The 23,925-nt window shown below is 36.8% G+C and overlaps 1 protein-coding gene across 2 annotated transcripts in view; it reads left to right on the top strand.

The window, feature by feature from the left end:
- Positions 1-23,718, top strand: part of CXADR (CXADR Ig-like cell adhesion molecule) — a 30,342-nt gene extending 6,624 nt beyond the window's left edge. The window contains exons 2-8 of one of the 2 annotated variants that reach the window (XM_039349361.1): positions 11,340-11,497; positions 12,440-12,638; positions 14,183-14,338; positions 15,316-15,438; positions 15,558-15,696; positions 16,918-17,104; positions 22,280-23,718. In XM_039349361.1, the coding sequence (XP_039205295.1) occupies positions 11,340-11,497; positions 12,440-12,638; positions 14,183-14,338; positions 15,316-15,438; positions 15,558-15,696; positions 16,918-17,104; positions 22,280-22,321 (1,004 nt within the window). In that variant the 3' untranslated portion in view covers positions 22,322-23,718. Of the gene's footprint in view, positions 1-11,339; positions 11,498-12,439; positions 12,639-14,182; positions 14,339-15,315; positions 15,439-15,557; positions 15,697-16,917; positions 20,716-22,279 lie in introns of those variants that run through there. The other variant, XM_039349360.1, reaches the window with a different exon arrangement.
- The last annotated feature ends 207 nt before the right edge of the window (positions 23,719-23,925 follow it).

The raw sequence follows: 23,925 nt of genomic DNA, 5'->3' as shown, positions 1-23,925 counted from the left end.
TTTGGGGGACAGGTTTGCAGTCTTCTCTATGAATGGATTTGTGTAATATGTCTGCCTTATCAGCTACATCTTATCTTTAGCTATCATATTTGGACAGAGCTATGTTTGGTTTCTGTTCTGATGCTGCAGTGTACTCTATATGGGTCAATACTTGAAATGAAAGTTTGTTATTAGTCCATTACACTAGCTAGGAACCACATAGTGGAGCTAAAGGGATTGTATTATGCCTTGCCAGTTGCTTATCAAATACAATTTAGGGTGTGGGCATTGACATAAAAACACTAACTAGCTTGGGATTTGAATATCTGAGGGACTCTCTCTTTATAATCCTAAATAGATCTGCAGTGGAAGCCCTTTTGAATGCACCCCACTGGCAAAAGCTCATTTGCATGACATGTGAAAGAGGCACTTCATCTTTCCTCCCAAATCATGGGTCATAATTCTTTCACAAATTGTTTGGTCTTCACTCTTTCTCTTGCTAGTTTTTTTAAAATATGATTTTAATATTCATCACTAATTTCAGTTTGTATTTTTAATTTGTATTGCCTGATTTTGCTTTTAAATTTTGCCAGCTACTTTAAACACAGCTAAAGCAGAGGCCAGGTATAATCTTTTGTTTTATAAGTGAAGATGAAGAAAGCACACAAAAATTACAACTCCCATACATGTACACTAATTATTACCAAAATAAGACAATGTTATTGTAGAATCAAATTATTAATATTTAAGCCAGTTAACTTAGTAAGAAAAAGGGAACTAAAACATCAAAACTAGTATGTTTTGTTCAAAATTTTAAATAATATGTGAATATAAACCTCTGAAACAATGCACTAAGTTTTTGAGAATACATTTTTTAAAAAATAATTGAGATATACCACATACCTGTACATATACCAGAAGAATATTCCAAGTTTTAAATGACCAGAGAACATTCTATTTATTTTAAAGGTCTTTATATTTGCAAGCCACTCAGTGTATGAGAAATATCTTTGTAATTGTAAGAAGGAAAAGAATAGAAATCGGAACAATATTGTTGGAAAGGAAGATTAGATTTCTGATTTGTTGTATTAGATGTTACCATTTCTTGGTATGGTATTACAAGTATTTCTTGTAACATCAGTTAGTGTTAGTGTTTGTTCTTTTAACATTTGAAGTCTATCAGTATTCTGCACGGTATTGAAAAATAAACTTATTTTTATCTTTGGATAGAATTAAATCAAAATTCATAGTTAAAAAGCAGTTATTTATATGTTTATATTTTTGAAAATAGTTTTGCATCAAATAATATAAATTATTACATCAATTATGAATTTTTAAATGATTATTTCATAGCATAATGGCCAGAGTTTCAGGCTTATCCTCAAAATGTCATCTTGGTGTTATTTTATAATACACAACAGTATATATTTGGCCAATTTTTCACTTATATTAAAAACAAATACCATTATAGGTAGTCCTCAGTTTGCAACCATAGTTGAGACCAGAATTTTGGTTGCTAAGCCAGGTGGTGGCTAAGTGTGTCCCACCCAATTTTACGACTTTTTTTGCCATGGATGTTGCAATTGGTAAGTGAATCATGCAGTTGTTAATCAGTACTTCCTCCTTGATTTTGCTTGTTTGGAAGCCACCTGGAAAGGTCGCAAATGGTGATAACATGACTCTGAGATGCTACAACCATTATAAATACATGCCAGGTGCCAAGCATCCAAATTTTGTTCACATAATTATGAGGATAGTAGTAGTAGTAGTAGTAGTAGTAGTAGTAGTAGTAGTAGTAGTAGTAGTAGTAGTAGTAATTCTACAAGAAAGACCAAATGAAGAACAGAATAGAGACATGGGAAGACAAAGCACTACATGGCCAATACATTTAAAAAAAATAGCTGGGAAAGCAGATAATAACAAGACCTGGCAATGGCTAAGAGCAGGAAAATTGAAGAAAGAGACCGAGGGACTAATTCTGGCTGCACAAGACCAAGCCTTAAGGACAAATGCATACAAAGTCAAAATTGAGAAGACAGCAACAGACAGTAAGTGCCGCCTATGCAAAGAAGCTGAAGAAACAGTGGACCACTTGGTAAGCTGTTGCAAGAAGATTGCACAGACTGATTACAAGCAGCGGCATGACAAAGTAGCAACAATGGTGCATTGGAAGATCTGCAAAAAATATCATTTGCCTGTAAGCAAAAACTGGTGGGATCATAAAATAGAGAAAGTCATAGAAAATGATAAAATTAAACTGCTCTGGGACTTCAGAATTCAAACAGACAAGCACCTGCAACATAACACCCCAGACTTAACAATTGTCGATAAGAAAGACAAAAAAGTCTGGATAGTGGACGTGGCAGTGCCTGGAGATAGCAGAATAGAAGAGAAAGAACTGGAGAAGATAACAAAATACAAAGACCTACAAATAGAAATAGAAAGACTGTGGCAAAAGCAAGCAAGGGTAATACCAATAGTAATAGGCTCCTTGGGTCAATCCCAAAACAACTGGAGCATCACTTGAACATCATTGGCATTGACAAATTCGCTATTAGTCAATTGCAAAAGGCGGCCTTACTAGGAACTGCTTCCATCCTGCGACGATATCTGTAATACCATCAAACATTCACATCTGCCTATCCCAGGTCCTGGATAAGGACTCGATAGGTAGACAAAATGCCAAACCCAGTCTGAACATCTGGCTGACTATGCGATGATCAATAATAATAATAATAATAATAAAGTTGGAAGGGACCTTGGAGGCCATCTAGTCCAACCCCCTGCTCAGGCAAGAAACCCTATACCATTTCAGACAAATGGCTGTCCAGTCTCTTCTTAAAAACTTCCAGTGTTGGAGCATTTACTGCTTCTGGAGGCAGGTTGTTCCACTGGTTAATTGTTATGTCAGGAAGTTTCTCCTTAGTTCTAGGTTATGTCTCTCCTTAATTAGCTTCCATCCGTTGCTTCTTGTCCTGCCTTCAGGCTCCTTTGAAAATAGCTTGACTCCTCTTCTTTGTGGCAGCCCCTGAGATATTGGAATACTGCTATCATATCCCCTCTCATCCTTCTCTTCATTAAACTAGATATAACCCAACTCCAGCAGCCTTTCCTTATATGCTTTAGCCTCCAGTCCCCTAATCATCTTTGTTGCTCTTCTCTGTACTCTTTCTAGAGTCGCAACATTTTTTTTACATCATGGTGACCAAAACTGGATGCAGTATTCCAAGTGTGGCCTTATCAAGGCATTGTAAAGTGATCTTGATTCAATCCCTCTGTTAATGCAGCCCAGCACTGTGTTGGCCTTTTTGGCAGCTGCAGCACACTGCTGGCTCATATTTAGGTGATTGTCTACTAGGACTCCGAGGTCCCTCTCACAGTTACTATTATTGAGCATGGTGCCACCTATGCTGTACTTGTGCATTTGGTTTTTCTTGCCTAAATGTAGAACCTTGCTTTTTTCACCACTGAATTTCATTTGTTAGGTAGCACCCAGTGTTCAAGTCTGTCCAGATCCTCCTGTATCCTAAGCCTGTCTTCTGGAGTATTGGCTATTCCTGCCAGCTTGGTGTCGTCTGCAAATTTGATGATTTCCCCATCTATCCCCTTGTCCAAATCGTTGATGAAGATGTTGAAGAGCACTGGGCCAGAACAGAGCCTTGGGGCACCCCACTACACACTTCCCTCCATGTAGATGCGGTTCCATTGAGGACCACACGCTGAGTATGGCCAGTCAGCTAGCTACGGATCCATCTGGTGGTGATGCTGTCTAACCCACATTTTTCTCCAGCACTGGAGATGGATAATCCACTAATGGGTTAACTTAATCCTCCTGCCCAATCAGATCAAGTCAGCCAAACTTGCCCCAGTTTTCAACTTGATCTGGCCCTGAACAGAACTGCAGGTTTGGCTCACAGACAGATAGGTACCTATTAGTGGATTATCCATTTCATTATTAGACTAGAAACTTTCCTTCCTTCTGAGTCCTCTGAGCAGCGTTGGGACCAACGCTCCTCTAGAGGACCAAACTTTACTGATTCCCACTGGGACTCAGCTTTCCAGACGGAGGACTCCGTTTGGCTTCTAAATCCCCCTCCCTTGTTGAGGAAAGGAAGGCTTTCCGAGTTTCCTTTGTTTGGTTTGCCTTCTCCCACCCCCACCCCCACCCCGCTTCCCCCTCTCCAACTCTCCCGGCGTCGGGGCTTGCCGGCTTGTGGAGGCCTCAGGGGCCTCGGATTTACTTGCTCTCACCTTTTGGAGGCTGTGGGGAGGACTCAACTCCCTTCTGGCGGTTGAACCTCGTGGCTGCAGCTCCGACAGCCTTAAAGAGCTGGTTGGGTGTGTGGAGGCCTTGGACGGCCTCATGACGTCTCTCGGCCACTGACGACCAGCTGCAGGACCTTCTTTGGCTCCATTCCTCCCCGGGAAGGATCATCAGGCTGGGTGAGTTCTATACTCCGTGGAGCCGGAGGGGGTGAGCAACCTGAGTCGCAGTTGCCATTTTGACGACCACGTGGCTCCAAAACCCTTGCGGACTTTCTCACCTAACTCGCCTGTTCCTAAATCCAATCAAAGGTCTCCCTTTCAACCTTGGGGGGGCATTCCCTCAGCGAAGGCCTAGACCTGGACAGGGGCCCTGCAGCTTGCAGCTGCATCTCATTATATCCACCGCATTCCTCTGATCCACTAATTTTGTCACTTGGTCAAAGAATGCAATAAGATTTGTCTGGCGTGATCTGTTTTTGACAAACCCATGTTGGCTTTTAGTAATGACTTTGTTTGCCTTTAGGTATTTGCTGATTCGTTGTTTGATTATATTTTCCAGAATCTTCCCAGGTATTGAGGTCAGGCCAGGGGTAGGCAACCTTGGCTTTTTTATGACTCGTGGACTTCAACTCCCAGAATTCCTGAGCCAGCCATGCTGGGAGTTGAAGTCCACGAGTTATAAAAGAGCCAAGGTTGCCTACTCCTGCGTCAGGCTGATAGGTCTCTAATGGATGCTGTGATGGTTGTAGCAATAGCACTTATATACTGCTCCATAGTGCTTTGCAGCACTCTGAGTGGATTACAATATCAGCATATTGCCCAACAATCTGGGTCCTCATTTTATCAATCTCAGAAGGATAGAAGGCTGATTCAGCCTTGAGCCTGACAGGATAGAACTCCAGGCTGTGGCAGAATTAGCATGCAATACTACTTTCTAACCACTGCCATCAAGGCTCTGTAAGTGCGAGGAATGGTTGTAAATCACTTTTTTCAGTGCTGCTGTTAGTTTGAATGAAATAAATGTCATAGTAAATTGAGGACTACCTGTAAATAGAGGTAATTGTATTTTAAAATATTAAATGATTTTGGACTTTTTATTGATAATATATATGAAGGAACACAAGCAAACTTTGGTGTTTTCTTCAAATGCCTCCAAAATATTTTCCCCCTCTTTAAACCATGTGTTGACATGTATTCTATCATGAAATTGACTTGCTTGGGTTTCAGAAGGAGCTTAGAGTTGTCCAGGAGGTCTGCTACACAATCTAACTGAAGCCTTGATCACCATGTGAAATAAGAGAGTACCTGAGGTTTTTGATCTGATTGTATTTCAGTTGAACACCGTAGTATTGTGTTGATTCCAGGATGGATTTGATTTAAATCAAGTCAATTTAAATCATGATTTAAAACACTAGTAAAAAGGCTTGATTTAAATCAACTCGATTTAAATCATAATTTTTAAAGAGTAACTGTCATCTCTGTCCCACAGTGACTCCTCCTCTGACCTGCTATTGACTCACTGACAGTCCCATACACTTTAATGGGACAGCTGGTGATGTGGCAGTAAGGTGGGGGACATGGCGGGCAGCAGGTGAGTGAATGCCCACTAACAGGTGCTGCCATGATGGATCTTGTCAGGGTAATGATTTAAAGGCTAACCAGCTGATGTAATGTAAGGTGGATGATGCAATGATAGGAATGACTCAGGGTGTGTATCTGTCTCTTTAAGAGCCTGAATATAAAAGGGAAGGCTCTTGCTGGAGTGTCTCTCTCTCATCCATTTTCTGCTGTAACTACTGTGTGTTTGAGTTTGCTGTACTACCATGTGTATGTATTTTGTTCCTAGTGTATATTGTAGATAGTATAATATAAACCACCATTTAATATAGACCACTGTTTTCTGTATTTACTTCTGGGTTATCTCAGCACAATAAGACTGCATGCTCTGACAGGTTATGAGTCCAAAGTAAGGAGAAATCCAGTGAGAGTTTGACCCAGAGCCAGAGGAGTTAAGGCTTGTGGTTTGTGGTGGTTTGAAGAAGCAGGCAACATGGCTTCGGTCAGCATAATGGGAGGAGGTTTCGTAGTATCTCGTTTGAATGAGACCAACTATCTCTCCTGGATTCTGAAAATGGAGATGTACCTGAGGAAGGGAGGAGTTGTAGATGATAATTATTGATCCACTTGTAGCCCTGGATGATGGGGACCAGAGAAAGAATGAGAAAGCATTGGCCACTATAATCCTGTGTTTGGAGGATAGCCAACTGATGAAGGGTCTCTAGTCTGCTAACGCAAGGCTTTTCAACCAGTGGTACGGGTACCACCTGTAGTACATTGGTCCCTGGCAGGTGGTACGCCACCATCCTAGAAAAGTAGCAGGGGAGGGGAATGAGCTGAACCAGTGGCAGCACTGCACAAGCCTGAGCGAGAGATGGCTGGAGCTGCAGGGTTGTCGGGGCTGAGTGGAAGCGCCAGGATCAGCGCCAGGCTCCAGCTGGAGCTCGTCGCTGATCCTGTCGCTTCTGCTGAGCCCAGAAGAAGCGCCGATCAGCTGGAATGTTGCAGCATCTCCAGGTGATTGCTTGGCAACTGATTCATATTTATGACAGTTAGTGTCCCAGGGTCTTATGAAGTAACCAAAACCTGCTGCAACCACCCAGCAGATGGGGGGAATAAAAACCAAACAACATCCCACCCCTACCCCCAATCCTCAACAGAAATGCTCACAACAATGAAAACCTTGGACAGGAGGAAGAGCGCCGCCGGCCGGGCAGGCAGGCAGGTGTCTTGCTTGGCTGTGCCTTGGGGGACACTTTTTTCAGTGCCATTGTAACTTCAAACAGTTACTAAGCGAACTGTTGTAAGTCAAGGACTACCTGTACTTCATCACTTTTTTACTTTTTTATTTTTGATCATCAAGTTTTTGACACCTTGCTAGGCGCCTGGTGGTACTCGGATATTGCCATATCCTAAAAGTGGTACAATGGGTGAAAAGGTTGAAAAGCCCTGTGCTAAAGAGTGCTGGGAAGCTTTACGCAGTGTGTACATGAGACAGACTGTGAGCAGCAAAGTAATGCTGACAAGAAAGCTATATAAAGTACAGCTGAAGTTGGAAGAGAGCATGTCTACGGGTTTGAAGTGAATGAGAAAGACATTCCTAGAATTAGAGAAAAGAGGGATGACTTTTACTGAGTCACGTAAGGTGTATGTGGTGCTCAGTTCATTGGACAATTCATGGGACAACCTAGTGACTAGTTTAAAGTCCACGCAGGAGAAGGACTTAACCATGAGTTATTTGACTGGCCGGTTGCTGGAGGAGGAACAGTAACATCTGGAAAGGCAGCAGAGAGGGCACAGACCAAGCCTCGAATAGAACTACAACGTCCAAAGATGTCAGCAGAGCAGCCAAGAACGTTTGCATGGTGAAACGCTGCTTCACGTGTGGTTCTACAGAGCATCTCCAGAGATGCTGCCCTAAGAGGAGAAACAGAGGAGCAGCGAGATAAGGTCATAGAGTTATACAACCGACATTTTCCCTGGCAGCAACTTTAACAGAAAAAAACCACTTGGTTGTTGGACAGTGGGGCGAGTCAGCATATTGCAAATAACCCACAAATGTTTTCCAGTTTGAGACCAGCTAAGCACGCATTTGTTAGCTTGGATAATGGACAACAGTTCGTGATTAAAGGGGAAGATAAAGTTTATGTACTTGGTATTGGGGAAACTTTGGATAATGTGTTATATGTGCCAGAATTAGACCATAATTTACTTAGTATTTTAAGCTTGGATAAAATGGGGGTATGAAGTAATGTTTGCAAAGGGTCAATATACCATAAGGAAAGGTGGGAGGATTTGTGCACAAGGTGTTAAACAGGATAATTGATATGTACTAAGGAAGCAGCAGGAAGATTGTGCACGAACGCTCATGAACACTCCCAAGCATGATAATTGTGTACATTTATTACACAGAAGGTTAGGACATGGAAGTTTTAAAGTGCTGCAGAGAATGCCAGATCTAGCTGAGGGACTACGAATTAAACAATGCAACACATATTTGGATTGCGCTATTTGCAGGGAGTCAAAGTCTAGTGTGTATCTATAAGTAAGAAAAGCATTAGGCAAACAAACGGGTTTGCAGTTAGTGCACGCTGATTTAATTGGTCCTATGGTGCCCTCTCTAGGAGGAGCTAGGTACGTACTAGTCTTAGTAGATAACTACATCAGCTATGGGTTCTACTATTTAATAAAGAGCAAAATTGAAGTTCTTCAACAGTTCAGGCAGTGGGTGAACTTTATAGAGAGAAGGTATGCCATAAAGTATCGCCAGTTGCAAACAGACGGGAACAGAGTTCATGTCTGATAATTTCCCAAGATGGCTGAGAAATTTAGGCATAATGCATAGATGTAGAAACATTTACACACCAGCAGAAAATGGAGTGGCTGAAAGAAGAAATGGTATATTGCAGACCATGAAGGACTCACTGCTGGCAGATTCAGCAATGAGTAACACATACTGGGGAGAAGCCATAAAAACAGCCAATTATTTAGTGAACAGGGTATGGAGTGTTGCTATCAATGAAACTCCATATTACATGTTATATGGAAGAAAACCTTCATTAGCTCACCTAAGGGCATTTGGCAGTTATGCCTGGGTACATATCCCCAAAGGCACCGAAGGAAAGGACAGAAAAAGGTCAGGAAACATGGGTTTGTAGGATTTGAGCCAGGTTCCAAGGGATATAGATTTTCAGATGGAACAAGGAAGGATGTGATATCAAGGTCTGCCAGTTTCACAGAACAAAATAATTGGAACAGGGTGCATGCTAACACTGAAGTGTTCATGCTAACAAGTAGCGTTAGTTCTCAGGAAGGAGAGGCTACCCAAATCCCAATGAAGGAAGAATAGGATAGCAGGTCAAAAATAATGATAGATGAGGATAGACCTGGATAAAAAGAGTAACAGAAACACATGAACAGATGATACCGAGGAGGTCTGAACGTAGCAATAAAGGTGTACCTACTGATTGATTCACAGCAAGTGTGGTTAGAGCATATAGTGTAAGGTATGAATCCCATAATTATCAAGAAATGTGGGACTAAAAAAACGTCAGTCAGACCTTCTAACTTCTCACGAGATTTTTTTTTCATGAGAAATTGGAAGCTCTGACTAAAGTTTTTTTTAGTCCACAAACTCCGTTTCCCTGCAGCAGGAGAGAAATGTGCCAGAGCTAGAAAGCATGTTAGTGAAGAAATGCTTTCAGGAAGAGAGAGGAGCCAAACTATAGCAGCGCCGGGAGGAGAAGTGGCAGGAAATGGGACTGCCATTTCCAGAACAGAGAAGGGAGACGCGGGGCAATGCAGGATGGGAAGCAAGTGCTCTTCTCTGCTCTGCATCGCTGCGCAGAGCTGCTCCCCTCCCTGTTCTCAGTTCTCTCCAGTGGTGGCGATGGAGGCCTGGTGGAAAGCGGCTGGGGAGGCTTGTGTTGCCCGGTCACAGTGCAAGCCATGGGAGAGTTGGTGGAGGAGAAGGCGGCTGCTGCCGGGCAGGTAATCTGTGGGGTGAAGTGTGAAGAAAGCCCCTCCAGTAGCAAACAGCAGCAGCGGAGCCTTTCACTGTCACTCCCCCCTGGCTCCAAAACAGCGGAGTTGGACCAGGCCTACCCCACCCATCCTCCATAGCATGGCAGAGCAGCTCGGGAAGGGAATGAAAGGGAAGGTCACCAAGCAAGAAATGGCCTGGCTGGTGGGGCTTTGAAGTAAATAGGTACGGGGCACATGGGGCAGCTCCACCCCTTCCCACACCAGTCTTGCCTCGTGGCAGCAGCACGATGTGCCATGTGGCCTCCTGCCGTGAGCGGCCGCAGCAGAAGTGGACCGGTAGCCATGTGGGTGCCTGCTGGACAGGGCTGTTGCTGCCGCCACCGTGAGGCGAAGCAGGTATCACAAAAAATATAAGACATCCCCCCAAAATAAGACCTAATGTCTCTTTTGGAAGCAAAAATAATATAAGACTGGGTCTTACTTTCAGAGAAACACAGTATTTGGAGAACTACTCAAATTCTTTTATTTAATTAAAACACTTAGAGCCTGATACAGATGCATTTTTCTTCAAACAATCGTACAGTTTGTAGTGTACATAGTTTTGCAAAACAATAGGATAAAAGAATATTCCTGAACTTTGTTTTATGATTTATCTCATGGTTACTGTGAAATTGTATGAATGCATCAGTGCATTGTTAACTCAGCTTACAAAGCTTGGATTCATTGAATGAGTTTATCAAAAATGTAAATATTGCAGAATATATAGAGCCTCATGCTAATAACTTAAGCTCCATTTCATGCTGAATAAATTATTAATATATCTTAAATAGAAAACTATATTTAAATAGATTTTTACTCCAAAAGCATTTTATTAATATAAATTTGCTAAAAATCAAAAAAATTAAATTTAAATTTAAAAAATCTGATTTTTTTTAAAACCGATTATTATCCACCCTGGTTGATTCTCTTCCTTTCTCTGTGGCTGGTTCCAGTCAGTGTTGAGAGGAAGTCCAGCCTATGCCCTCTGCTTTATGGGGTTCCACAGACTGGATTCTTGCTTTCTATTTAACATCCATGTGAGGTGCTCGGTAAGGTCATCTGACAATTTGTAATGTATCATCAGTGTGCTGATTATACTCAACTTTATATCTTCAGTCCTGACTGCGTCAGTGATGTCGCAGACATCTTGTCTGATCATGTGGGAGTCTGGATGTGGCATAATAGGCTTTGGTTTCATCCAAAAAAACCTGAGTGGCTTTGGGAGTTTGAACATTGTGGTGCCCAACATGATCCACATTAATTCACCCATCCACTCTTCCTCCCTCCCTCCCTCCCTCTTTCTTTCACTCTTTCACTCGTAATAGTCTTTTCTATAAAAATACATACTCCTTTTGAGCATAATGTGCAAATGAGGATTATAAAGTCAATTGATTCCTCTAGTTATCTAAAAATAATTGTAAAAATGTTTCAATGACACATGTATTTTTAAGATGTTGTCTTTAACCTTTAAGATATTGAATCTAATATACTTGATTTCACAATACTTTACCTAGATCTAACTGAAGGTATAACAATAACAACAGAACAGAAATCGATCACAAAAGCTCAAGGAGATAAAGTTACACTGCTGTGCACATATACTCTCACTCCACCAGATGAAGACACAGTTGAAATTGAATGGAGTCTTTTGCCACCAAAAGGGGAAGAGCCAGTAAGTAGAAGACATTGCACGGATATAATACTTATTTGGAATTTAGTCTTTGTATGCACTGTAAGTTAAATTCTTAATGAGAATACTGTATCTTTTTCTAGGGCACTTTAGAGAAGTATATTGAACAGATTATTTATTGCTAAGACATACAGTGGCTTAAAATGTATTCTCCACACAAGTTCTAAAAGTAGGTAAAAAAAAAAACAAATGAGTCAATTAAACAAATGAGTCAAAAACATAATAAGCTGAAAAGGTTCAAGAGACTCTAGAGTGCCATTGGAAAGAAACAAAGAATGAATTTGACTAAACACATGTTAAGGCCACTGTTAAGGTTTACCTTATGGCAGTAAGAATGGCCAAGTGTCAATACTTCTCTGCCTTTATTGCATCCACTGAATGCCACCTAAACAGTGGCTCTATTTAGAGTTATCTGGACTCTCATTGGAAAGGGTGGCCTGAAAATCAACCTGTAGGACCATATGGAGGAATTCTCCGGGCATCTAGCAGATAAAATCACTTGGATTTGCTCTCAGTTGGATACCAAGCATGATGCAAGTCTTGTGGAGATGCCACCCTGTTATGCGTATCAGACTTTGATAGTGAATATCCAGAATTACTTTGTTCTTTAAATTATGCAGGACCTCCCATGCTCACCGCTGAAATCTTCTATTGATTAAAACGCTTGACATTTCTCCTTCAAATGAATTGATAATCCTAGATATTCACATATTTTTGCTCACCCAGAAATATGTAGCTTTGGACCAATCTTCAATCACTAATTAACAAGTATATTTTTGACAGGGCGCTCTATCTAATTTTAGAACTTGTGTGGCGAACAGATCATGTTTTAGGCCATATTTATGCAGAAATATGGGAAAGTCAAAAGAGTTCACAAATTTTAAACACTATTGTAACTTAACCTTTTCTTTTTTTCCCATTCAGGTTATTATATATAATGTAGGCAAAGTTTATGATACCTATCGTATGGTGGGACGAGTACAGTTTGCTAAGCAAAATCCAGCATCTGGAAATGCAAGCATTGATATCTTAAATTTAAAAACAGAAGATGATGGCTTATACCAATGTAAAGTGAAGAAACTTCCTAGTGTTCAAACTCACAGAGTCCGTTTGATAGTACTTGGTAAGGTATTTATGGTTAGCCTTTTTTGTATAGCTCTGTTTGAATATTAAATATGAATATTTAATACATAGAAAGTGCAGTGTAATGTAAAAAATAAAATGCACTGTTGGATACTCAGCAATAGTTTGGTTACTTTTCTTTTAAAATTAGCATATTTTTAAAATTCTCATAAATTTCAATGTGTTACCTTTTAAAGTTCAAATCTTTTGAATTATGTTCCCATGACCTTGGGAAATTAAAAACAGGAAAAATGAGGTACGATGATACATATGCAATGCAAATGATATGTGAATTATACTTTTGTTGTGTTGCATAATATAAATTTATGATTGGCATCTGTCATACTGCTCATACTACAATATTTGACTTTCTAGTAAAATTCTCTGGATTATGTTACACATAACAGAGTTACACATATCCCAATCTTTCCTAGCAAGCAGCTATGTTACATAATTATGCTGCTTGAAATTTCTGTTTTTTGTTTTTAGTAGAAATATAGTTTGATCTACTAAGATGAAACTATATTTAACTTTCAAATTTTCCCCTACAAAATTTGTGATGTCTCTTCAGATTCTAAGTTTTGTAGCTAAGCAGTTTATTTGTAAACATACATGTTTCAGAATAAAAGCACTAGGTTGAATCAATTAAAAATAAACTTACAGAAGAGAACTAGTACATAGAACTAAAAAGAGAAATTGAGGGATTAATATGTTTCAGTTTGTAACTTGTTGGTCTTCCACTTATTAAGATTGTCATTCATTATTCTAACATATTCATTATTTCATTCATTTACTCTAGTAGTTCAAATTGACATACAAAGTGCACTCTTCACTTTTATCCTAGAAAAGTGGTCTATGAACTGCTGGGGGGCTGTGATGTCACAGGGGGTCTGCAAAGGCTTGATGCAATCTTGAGTTAAGTCTTGGTGGCCTGTGGCCACAAAAGGTATTTAAAGGGGTCCATGGTGAAGAAAAGATTGAGAACCACTGACAAGAGATTAACTGGTCTAAAGTCAACCAATTGGCTTCCATGACCAAGGGAGTTTAAATCGTGATCTAATTTAACCTAAGCCAATACCCACTGGTTGTGACATACTGTCATCATGATAATTCATATAATTAGAAATTATATATCTATAATACATATAATTTACTTTGATATTGCAGATCAAAGACTTGTAGAATAGTAGTAGCTTGGAATGGTCAGCTGTTATGATCTGAAGTGACACAGTATTTCAGCAGGATTATAGGTTGTTATCTCCTAAAGTGGGAAACTTTTCCTTGGCTCGCAGATTAACATAACAGTCCAGGAAAATACATGTTTGAGCTAAGGAGGCACATAACAGGATTATTGTGAACCGAGAAAAGGTTATGGTTTTAGGGTTAATATACAAATATGTGATATTGTTCTGGATTTGGTCTCATACTGTTGGTAAATCGCTACTGCTAAAATCTCCTGATTATACAAAATATTCCTGGGTATACAAGCTAATGCCAGTTAATTTAATCATCATTAAAACTTATATTAGAATATTTATTTGTTAGAAAAACCGATGAAAACTAAATGCCACGTTGAGGGATCACAGGTGATTGGAAGTGATCTTACTTTGAAATGTAAATCCCAAGAAGGTTCTCCCACCATACTTTACTCCTGGAAAAAAACAACTGGCTCACAAGAACTTCCAGCAACAGCATTACCAGGTATGCTTTCATGTTATTAATATATTTTTCATTGACAGGACTATTACGTCTACCTTTACTGCCTTCAAATGCTAAATTAATTTTAGATATAACTTTGAAATAAAAGGAAAAACATTTTGTTTATTTTACCATGTAACTGTCCAAAATATTTCTCAGTGATATATCATCAGAGTTTTTTAAAGCTAGTTCAAAAGGGAAAATAGACTAAAATTTAGCTGAAGGAAATAAAGCTATGGCATTGTTCTCCACTGCTTACTGTTGTCCATACTCTTTTGGAAGGGTTAATGTTCAGGATAGAACATTTGTTTTGTTCCAAATTGGAAGCCAGTCAAAAACACAGTTTGGAATCTGCCATCTTTAATAAGTTGCTTTGCTTCAACTCCTTAATTCAGTGAATTTGCACACCCTTGCGTAAGAATCTTTAGATTTTTTTTAAAACTTTAAATGAGATAATTCTTCTAAGTCTCTTGAGGTAATTATAATATTTTATGAAGTCTTTTTGGTAGTACTTATCCATTCTAGACTTACCTCAGAATGTTTGGACAGGGAGGAGTAGCCTTGCAAAAGACATGGTTGATCTAGCAATCAGAAAAGTAATGCATTGAATGAACTTAACTTGTATTATGAATTTTCTTGTTTGAAGAATTCACACATTAATAATTTTGTAAGGTGATAACAGTCTTTTAGTTTCTTCATCAGAAATCTTATCTCTCTCTTAAAATGTGTATGATTTTTTATTAATTAGTAACTGATCATAGTAGAAAAAGTGTTCATCTGTAGAAATGCTTATATGCACAGGCATTAGTAGAAGGGCTTTTATCTATCCTCATTCCCAAAATAATACTAATAGTATTAGCAGTAGACTTAGCTCAATAAAATAAGGTATGTTTAAGTAATAAAATACATGAAATAACATTGTTTTTTATTCTATATATTGTTGCAAGAAAAAACCTAACAAATACCTTAAATATTTACAGATGACAATACAGGTGACTTATTTGTGAAAAATGCCTCTCAGACTTATTCTGGTACTTACACATGTTTGGCTTACAATAAGGTCGGCAGAGATGGATGTTCTGTCATACTGACTATTACACCCCGTAAGTATTAGTCAACAGGCAACAGTGAAGTAATAAAAATCGATATTAGCTAAACATTTGTCATTAAAATGTAAAAATTAATTTCTGCTGCCTGACATAATTTGTTTTTTGTATTTTAGCTATAGATAGAGCTGGTACTATTGCTGGAGCAGTTATAGGGACTCTTCTGGCACTCGGCTTAGTGGCTTTTTTCATTTTCTGTTACTATAAGAAACGAAGAGACACAAAATATGAAAAAGAAGTACATCATGATATCAGGTGCACATTTTGATTAACTGAATATTACTTCAACATTTCATTTCTAAAAATGTTAACTTCTAGTACTATTGATTTATCTACAAAAATAGCAGCTAAATAAAAGTGGAAGTGTCTGGAAAATCTTTTGCTTGAAAAAAGGGTTCATATGATTTGTTGTGGTTATACAAAATTCACAAGTTTATAAAATAAAGTGGGAAAATATTGTAATGGGGCTAGCAAGATTTTATTTGTTTTATAAATGACAAAATAAATGTTAGAATGTGTGAAAAATTAAACCTGATTAAAAGGTAGAAACTATTGAGTGTAATTCAATATAAAGAAATTTAGTAGCAATAATAATAGATATATTAATTATTCTAAAAAAATTTTTAAATCTAAAAGAATATTTAATCAACCAAAAAAGTTGACACATTTTAGACGCAATAGTCGATAAATGTTTGTATTTGTTTTGGTGAAACAATATCAGCCAGAAAACCTAATAAGCACATTCTGGCTTTATAAGCCAATAGAATACTGAATAGATACTGATATTTGCCCTAACATTGAAAAGCAGTTCTTCAAAGCCATTTTGTTGACTAAAACAACAAACGTCATAAATTGTTATTTTTAGTAGAGCAAGAAAAGGAAATAATTGATGTACAATTTTGTATATAAATATTAATGCTTTTAAATAAAAAAATAACATAATATAATATATATTAGTATATTCTTTCTGTTCTTCAAGAAGTTACATTTTTCCCCTTTTCTTCATTTCCTTTATTCCCTACCCGTGATTTTTTTTTCTTTTGACAGTGAAACTGCAACTTGAGAGACACTAATTTTCTTAAATTGTCAGGGTAGTCGGTAGCAGATAAATTAAACAAATAAATTAATAGTAAATAAATAAAATGCATCTTAGATTGTCATACATTTTTTTATTTACATTTATTTAGGCTCAAGGAATATAGCTTAGAATAAATGAGAAAAATAGTTTATGTTACATAGATTTATTTGACAAAAATAATCTAAAAAATAAGGATAGAATAAATCAGTGGCTGGGAGTTATGGAAGTTAAAGTTCACTCATATTAAAGTTGCCAAGTTTTAGAAACATTGTGACAGAGAAAATGAGATGTCTGCTATTATGGCAGTGTTAGTACTCTTCATTAAATAAATAGTGCTGATGGGTGTTTAGTGTTTCTAAAGATTCTTAAGTGAATTCTTAAATATGTTTCATTTTTAGAGAGGATGTCCCTCCTCCAAAGAGTCGTGCCTCAACAGCCCGCAGCTATATAGGGAGTAATCGATCATCTTTGGGCTCAATGTCTCCGTCTAATATGGATGGTTTTACCAAAACTCAATACAATAAAGTGCCGAGTGAAGACTTTGAACGTACTCCCTCTCAGAATCAGTACTTTGATCCACCAAAGGTAGCTGCACCTAATCTAAGTAGAATGGGAGCTATTCCTGTGATGATACCAGCACAAAGCAAAGATGGTTCCATAGTATAACGTGACATTAATTTGAAGTTTCACCAGTTCATTACCACATTGATGATTAGTTTGTTCCAGTTCTACACATTTAAATACGCTCTTGAGCATCAAGATATGTGCTTAGCTCACAAGATTTTTATTAAGTTTGACTGCTTGCATTGAAAGAAGTTGACAGTAAAAAATGTTATCCTCATTTGTAGGGTTTCCTAAATATTGAAATATGAATTTTTGATCTATTAGATATAGTAGATTGTATGATATGAAGTATTTTGTATTTGTTTATATGACAACTGTTACAATGATAGTTTTTCTGTTCACAGATCTGAAAATAGGGACTTGATTTTTGTAATATTGATTTTGGAGTATTTTTCTCAAAAGCTTTAAATATTTAAAATGCATTGTTAGTTATGGTAATGCAAAGTTTTTTTGTATTTACCAATTTATGTTCTCACCCACACTTGTTCTCCCTTTTTCTTGTTCTTGCTCTCTCCAGTCTTACAGGGTATTGCGTGTTCTATGTCATACATGTCAAACTCACAATGTCATGTGACATTGCGTAACGTATTGGGACAGTTTTGCCATTGCCAGCAATGGGGTGGGTGCGGCTCCTGGATGATGCATCCGGCCCACGGGCTGGCAGTTTGACACCACTATTCTATGTGGACAAACTTCTCCTTTCTAGATATGTAATATTGAATGAATTTAGTCAGCATACTAACTACATATCTGATAGTGAAATTAAACCTGAATTCAATCATTAATGACATTTTACAAGCTGTACTTGCCATTTTGAAATTCCCTGCTTTTTATAAAGATTTGTGCAAATAGCTTTTCTATATGGGAGCAGAATACTTACGTTTACTTTATAAAATATACTGGAACAATTACATTTTTGTAGTAAAATTCTCTGTAAACCCAAGAGCTGGTAAGGGCATCTCCACTATATTAATATCCTCAGTGTTATTGTTTAGTACTTTTTTATTAATTCATCCTATTTATATTTCTCTACTGTTTTAATACCAATAAAAAACTGGAGTACCAAAATGTGACTATCATCTTATGCTGATAGTTTATATGTATTATGTGATAGGTTATAAATTCTTATTAGGAAATTGCTCCCAATGAATTAGAAAGTTTGCTTCTCTTTCTTTTTACCATTCAATCATGTCCAATTCTTGGAGACTGCCTGAACAAGCCCCTGCAGTTTTCTTGACAAGGTTTTTTAGAAAGCCATTGCTTCCTTCCCAGGGCTGAGAGAAAGCGACTAGCCCAAGATCACCAGCTGGCTTTATGCTTTATGGTCTACCTTAATGCTTAAGGTAGAACTAGAACTCACTTCTCTCAGTTTCTAGCCTGATGCCTTAACCACTTCACCAGATTGGCTCTCATGCTTTTCATACATATGAATAATTTCAAAAATTTACTGCAAGAGAAGTTTAAATATTTACATTTGATAATTTTTTTGAATTAGTGGTTCTCGTATACATGAATAATTGAAAAAATTAAGATATCAAGAATAAATGTTTAAACTTCTCTTGCAGTAACCTCTTGTCTTAACAACCACAGTTGGGATCAGAATTTCAGTTGCTAAGTGACGCAGCCATAAAACGATATGTCACGTGATATCACTTAGTAACCGAAATCTCAGCAATCCTGAATTATGGGTTGTTAAGCAGACACTGTCTCATTTACCACAGAGAATAGGAGGCCTGGTGCAGGCTGCATGTAAGTTGGGAACAGCTCCAGTGTGGTACAAATGTGCTGGAATCCTCAACTTCCCCATCCCAGTCCAGTAGCTTGACACAATGGGGCTGCATCTTGAGAAGCCTCAGCTATCTCACCAGGCCAAGCAATGCTTTATGACTGCAGGGCCGTGCATCTCTCCTCATCTGCCTATTTCTTCCTGATCTGCCCCCTTTTGGCCACCCTGCAAAGCAGCACTGGTAAGCCATTCCTTCTCCAAATAGTACATCCATTCTTGCAAGACCTGGGGAAGACCAGAAGATTTTGAAGAGTCACTAGAACGGGATAAGTGGCTTGGAGAAAGAATGGCGCACACGATTTGGAGAATGAGGTGTCTGAAGCATCTTAAGAATGGGACTTTTGCCATTCTTCAAATAGTGCGCCCATCCTCATGAAACTTGGGGAAGATTAGAAAGTCCTGGGGCTAAAATAGAGGCTTGTAGGAGGTGATAGCTGGCTGAGACTGCTGAAGGTTCTGGGCTTCTACTTCAGTCCCTACCCTGCTACCGAAGGTGCCATTGTGTAGGATGATCAAAAAGTAATAGATTGGGGAAAAATAGATGATGGAGGGGGGTTATTGCCGAGGGCCTGAATTTTAATCCATGATTGTAGAGTGTTGCAATGAGCTCATGGTCTTAAACTCATCTTTTCAGCACCATAGTAATTGAATGGTCATAAAACAAGAACTACCTGTAATATGTTACTCTTAACTGTAGTAAAATGTTTCTGTGTTACTAATATTTCTACATGTAGTAATGCAACACAGTAGAATGTTTATATCTACATGTTGTAATGCAACACAGTAGTACAAATAATTTTCATGTTTTTTAAATAGACCTGATCTGATAATATGATATATTGAATCAGATAATAAACAATTTTTGAAGTGCACAGTGTATTATTGCTAAGTTTAGATACTGAAGTGAAGTATTAGTCTTCAGATATCAAGATCTTTTAGGTTACTTGATACTGTTAGATATGAAATGTTTATGTCTGCCTTAAATGTGCGTTCAATAAACTTTACATTTGATTGTATATCATATTTCTCCTACAAAATTTCTGTCTGCACCATTAAGAAAAGCAGTTTTTGACAAAACACTGCCATTTCCTTTATTGTTTAATATTTTCTGCCAAATGCTGGTTATGTCACTAAATAATTTTGTATTTCAGAATTTATGCCTTTACTGTTTTTATAATTCCTTTATGGGGATCTTACTCATACAACTTCCACTGCAACAGACTCCTGAATTATTGTTATTATAACCTCTGCTTCTTGCTTTTTAAAATAGAATAGTAAGATACTAATAAAAATCAAATGTTCAATAAGAAGGCAGCTTCCCCTTAAATTTGTATTGGATTAAACCTAACTATAATGTTTAAAGTTGACTTGCTGAAATCAGGGGACTAATTTCAACAAATCTACTCAGTCTAGTCAAGCTCATGAATTTTTGTTTTTTTTAATTATGTTTGTACATTGATGTTTTTAAAAAGGTGTGACTATTGTAATAAAACAAGAAGGATTTCTTTGCATATGTTCCCATGCTTTCAGAAAAAAAATCAAAGGATTTGAATATGCATTATGAACATATGATTCAAAATTTTAACACAGTAAATGGAACACGTAAAGAACGTTTATGAGGCACCATTACAAGTTTTGGGTTTTGTAATGAACCCGCTTATATGTAGATTCTTTTTTCTAAATTTTTGTTAAAAATTATAAGCACTGAAATTTGTGATAGGAACTGGTTTTATTAACTGGTATGTTTTATTACTGGTATGTTTGCAATAAAGACACAAGTAAATCATATTGTGATTTTCTTAAATATTGCAACTTTTTTTGTAAACGCTTTGAAAAAGATAATGTTCATATTAGGTATGTTCGTTTTTACATAATTAAGCCAAAACAAAAACAAATTGGCAAAATTACCAAAAATACTGGGCTTGGTTGTTATTTATATTCATGAAACTGGAAATATATATTTTTCATCTTTTTCAAAAAACGTGTGTGAATTTAATAGATATGTTATATAGTCCATGTTACATGCTCTTTCATGCAAAAATTTTTGATAACAGAATTTTTTAAAACAAATATAAAGAGAAAAGTAGATTGTGTGAACATAATTTATTACAATGAGCACTACCAGTCTTCTCCTACTATCCTCTATATTAAGGACTCAAGCAGAAAAAAGAATTATTTCTGAGATTTATTGTTTCCTCTGCTCGTCCAGTATGGTTTATGTCATGTTATATTAAAATAAAAGTATGTCAAAGTCTTACTAGGCCCAATAATATATTTTAAGTATTTTTATTCAGATAACTGATTATATACAGCAGAGGTCCCCAATCTATGGGCCGTGGCCCGGTACCGGGCCATGGGCTCTTGGCCAGTAGGCCACGGAAATGGCTGGGCGATGCGTGGAAAAAGATTTATATTTGAATTATATATTATTGACTATACACTGCAGCGAATCTGCAATTTATTAACCTGCAAAAAGTCTTTGGATAAAAATAGAAAATATCTTATCTGTTCTTTTTCTTCATTCCTGTTTTATTTATTTACATCATTGAGCTACAATATATCAGATTACAGAGAGAAGGAGAAGGCTTGGGGGGGGGGGAGAGACAGCCTAGCAACATGCAATCTTTAGCTGTTTTTTTCCCCCTAACATTTGATGAATTCATAAAGACTGGAAAACATTCTGAAGAAACCAGTTCTGAATACTTTAAACCCACAAAACAAATTTGTTTTCAAAATATTAAATATGGACTCAGAAACAACACAGACTATAGAAAATATTTGGAGAAATATGGACTTAGAAATAAGAGAATCAACTTCATACACCTGGAAGCTCAACCCTCTGCTTTTATGTAATAAGAGAATTCTCTGGGTAAATAATTGGCAAATGGGTCTTTTTTAAGAGGTTTGAAGGAGAGTGGGAAATGGATTTGTTACATTTAATTGAGGAGTGATCTAATCTGTTTGGGGGGGGGAATAGATTGACTTTGGAGTTTGGGCTTATTGTATTCAATCAATCAGCAACTAATAAGAAATGGTATTTAGAAACCGATATGGATATTTGATCCAGGACCAATTAGGGTTAATATTTGGAATGATTTGGGATTTGAAGCCATGGTAAATTTTCTACAGATTAATTACAATAACTGTTACAGAGGGTTTTGTCTTTCTTTTATTACTATCAATAATCCTTATTACTTTTATAATTTTATATAATATGTTTATTATTATTCCTGTATTATATCGATCAGCATTCAACTAGGAAAGATGTGTATATGTGTTAGTCTTTTTTCTTTTTTAAAGACAATTTAATTTTAAAACTCATTTATTCATTATTAATGTTTTCTCTGTAGTATGAAAACGCATGCAGGATGGGTGACATAACAGTGGTATAAAGTTGAAGAAACGTCATATATCATGAATTTTACATTATGAAGGAAATGAAGTACTCTGTTTTATCATTCTTTTTTAATTCTGCAGACAATGATAGAGTAAATTATTATACATAATATTTGTCTCCCAAATATTTAAAAATATACTGCTTGAAAATGTTATAAGAAACCCAGACATGAAAAATGTGAAAATATGAAAAGAGAAATGAAATTGATTGAAGATCATGCAATTATCTACTTGAATGGAGCAATTTAAGCCATCAAACCTCTTGCTTAGAGCACTAATCCATATTAAAGCACCTCTGACAGATGGTTGCCCGCTTTCTTGGGATACAACCAATGAGTGGAAATGGATGATTGGTTTCATTGTTGAACTGTTTTTACAGTCAGCTGATTTAACATGTAATGGAAATAATAAGTAATGGCAGCTTTGTTTCAAATAATTTAATTGAGTAAAAGATATATTTTCTAATGTACTTTAGAGCCAATCAGTATGATTTAACACTGCCTTTTAGATTATATTTTTATCCTTTTTTAAATTGTATAGTTTTGATTTTTTTAAAAGGTATGTCATTTTTTATTTGAATACAATTAGAAAAACTAATATACAATACAAAATCATAAAACAAAGTAACAAAAACAAGGCAGATTTTCATGACTCTGTATACATCTGAAAATTCTACACAAACCATTCAACAAACAAATGTTTGTTCTATTTCATTATAATCGTCCATAGATAATCTACATTGATAAGTAATTTCTTGATAATAAAATCTGTTCCGCAAATTGATGAAAACCTGGGGGTCATATGTTTATGTCCAAATTTTAAAATAAATCTTAACTAAATTACTTAAAAAAACACCTCCTATTTAATATCAATATGTACTATGTGGCCTATTCGTTTTGCATTCTTCATCTTTCTTTATTTTTAAAATGTAGACCTTGGTAGAATCACCTATTAGCTTAATCCCTTTATTTTAACATCAACTATGCATACTTAATGGGGATTCCTTATAAGAGGGATTAGCAGAATATATTATATTATTTATAATGAAATATTTAATACCATTTGCAAAATCCTGAAAAAACCCAGTCGATATATGGAAATAATTGCTTTTGTTTTTTATGCATAAATTGGTTTTGGGTTTTTTATGCATAAATTTCTAAAATAAGGAAGTGAGCTATAATAGTTTAATATACAGCAGTTAAATCTTATTTAGAAATGATTCTTGAGGGTACAATTTCTGAACCAAGAAATGAAAAGCTGCAGATTTTTTTTTTTTAGGAATAATGTGAAATATGTGTACACTACAAAAAATATATACAGGCAATCAAGAAAACTGAAGATACAACAGATGGAAATCTTAATCATAGTTAATAAAGCTAAAAGTCTCACAATGTTCAAGATATTAGCTGTCATTCTATGTGAAATCTGATTTTTTTAATACATCCGTGACACTCTTCACATCATACAGAACATTGTTTTGTTTTTATACATTGTACAAGAGCAATTCAGAAATAAACCAGAAGTCAGCATGCCTCGACACTTGTTATGGCTCGTCTGAGTTTTCGTAATGTTTCACAGTAGACTTCTGGATGGATAGTCG

The sequence above is a fragment of the Crotalus tigris genome, unplaced genomic scaffold, assembly GCF_016545835.1.
Source record: "Crotalus tigris isolate CLP2741 ecotype Arizona unplaced genomic scaffold, ASM1654583v1 scf7180000018265.1456218, whole genome shotgun sequence".
Taxonomy (NCBI): domain Eukaryota; kingdom Metazoa; phylum Chordata; class Lepidosauria; order Squamata; family Viperidae; genus Crotalus; species Crotalus tigris.
This window is presented reverse-complemented; position numbering and strand designations above follow the sequence as displayed.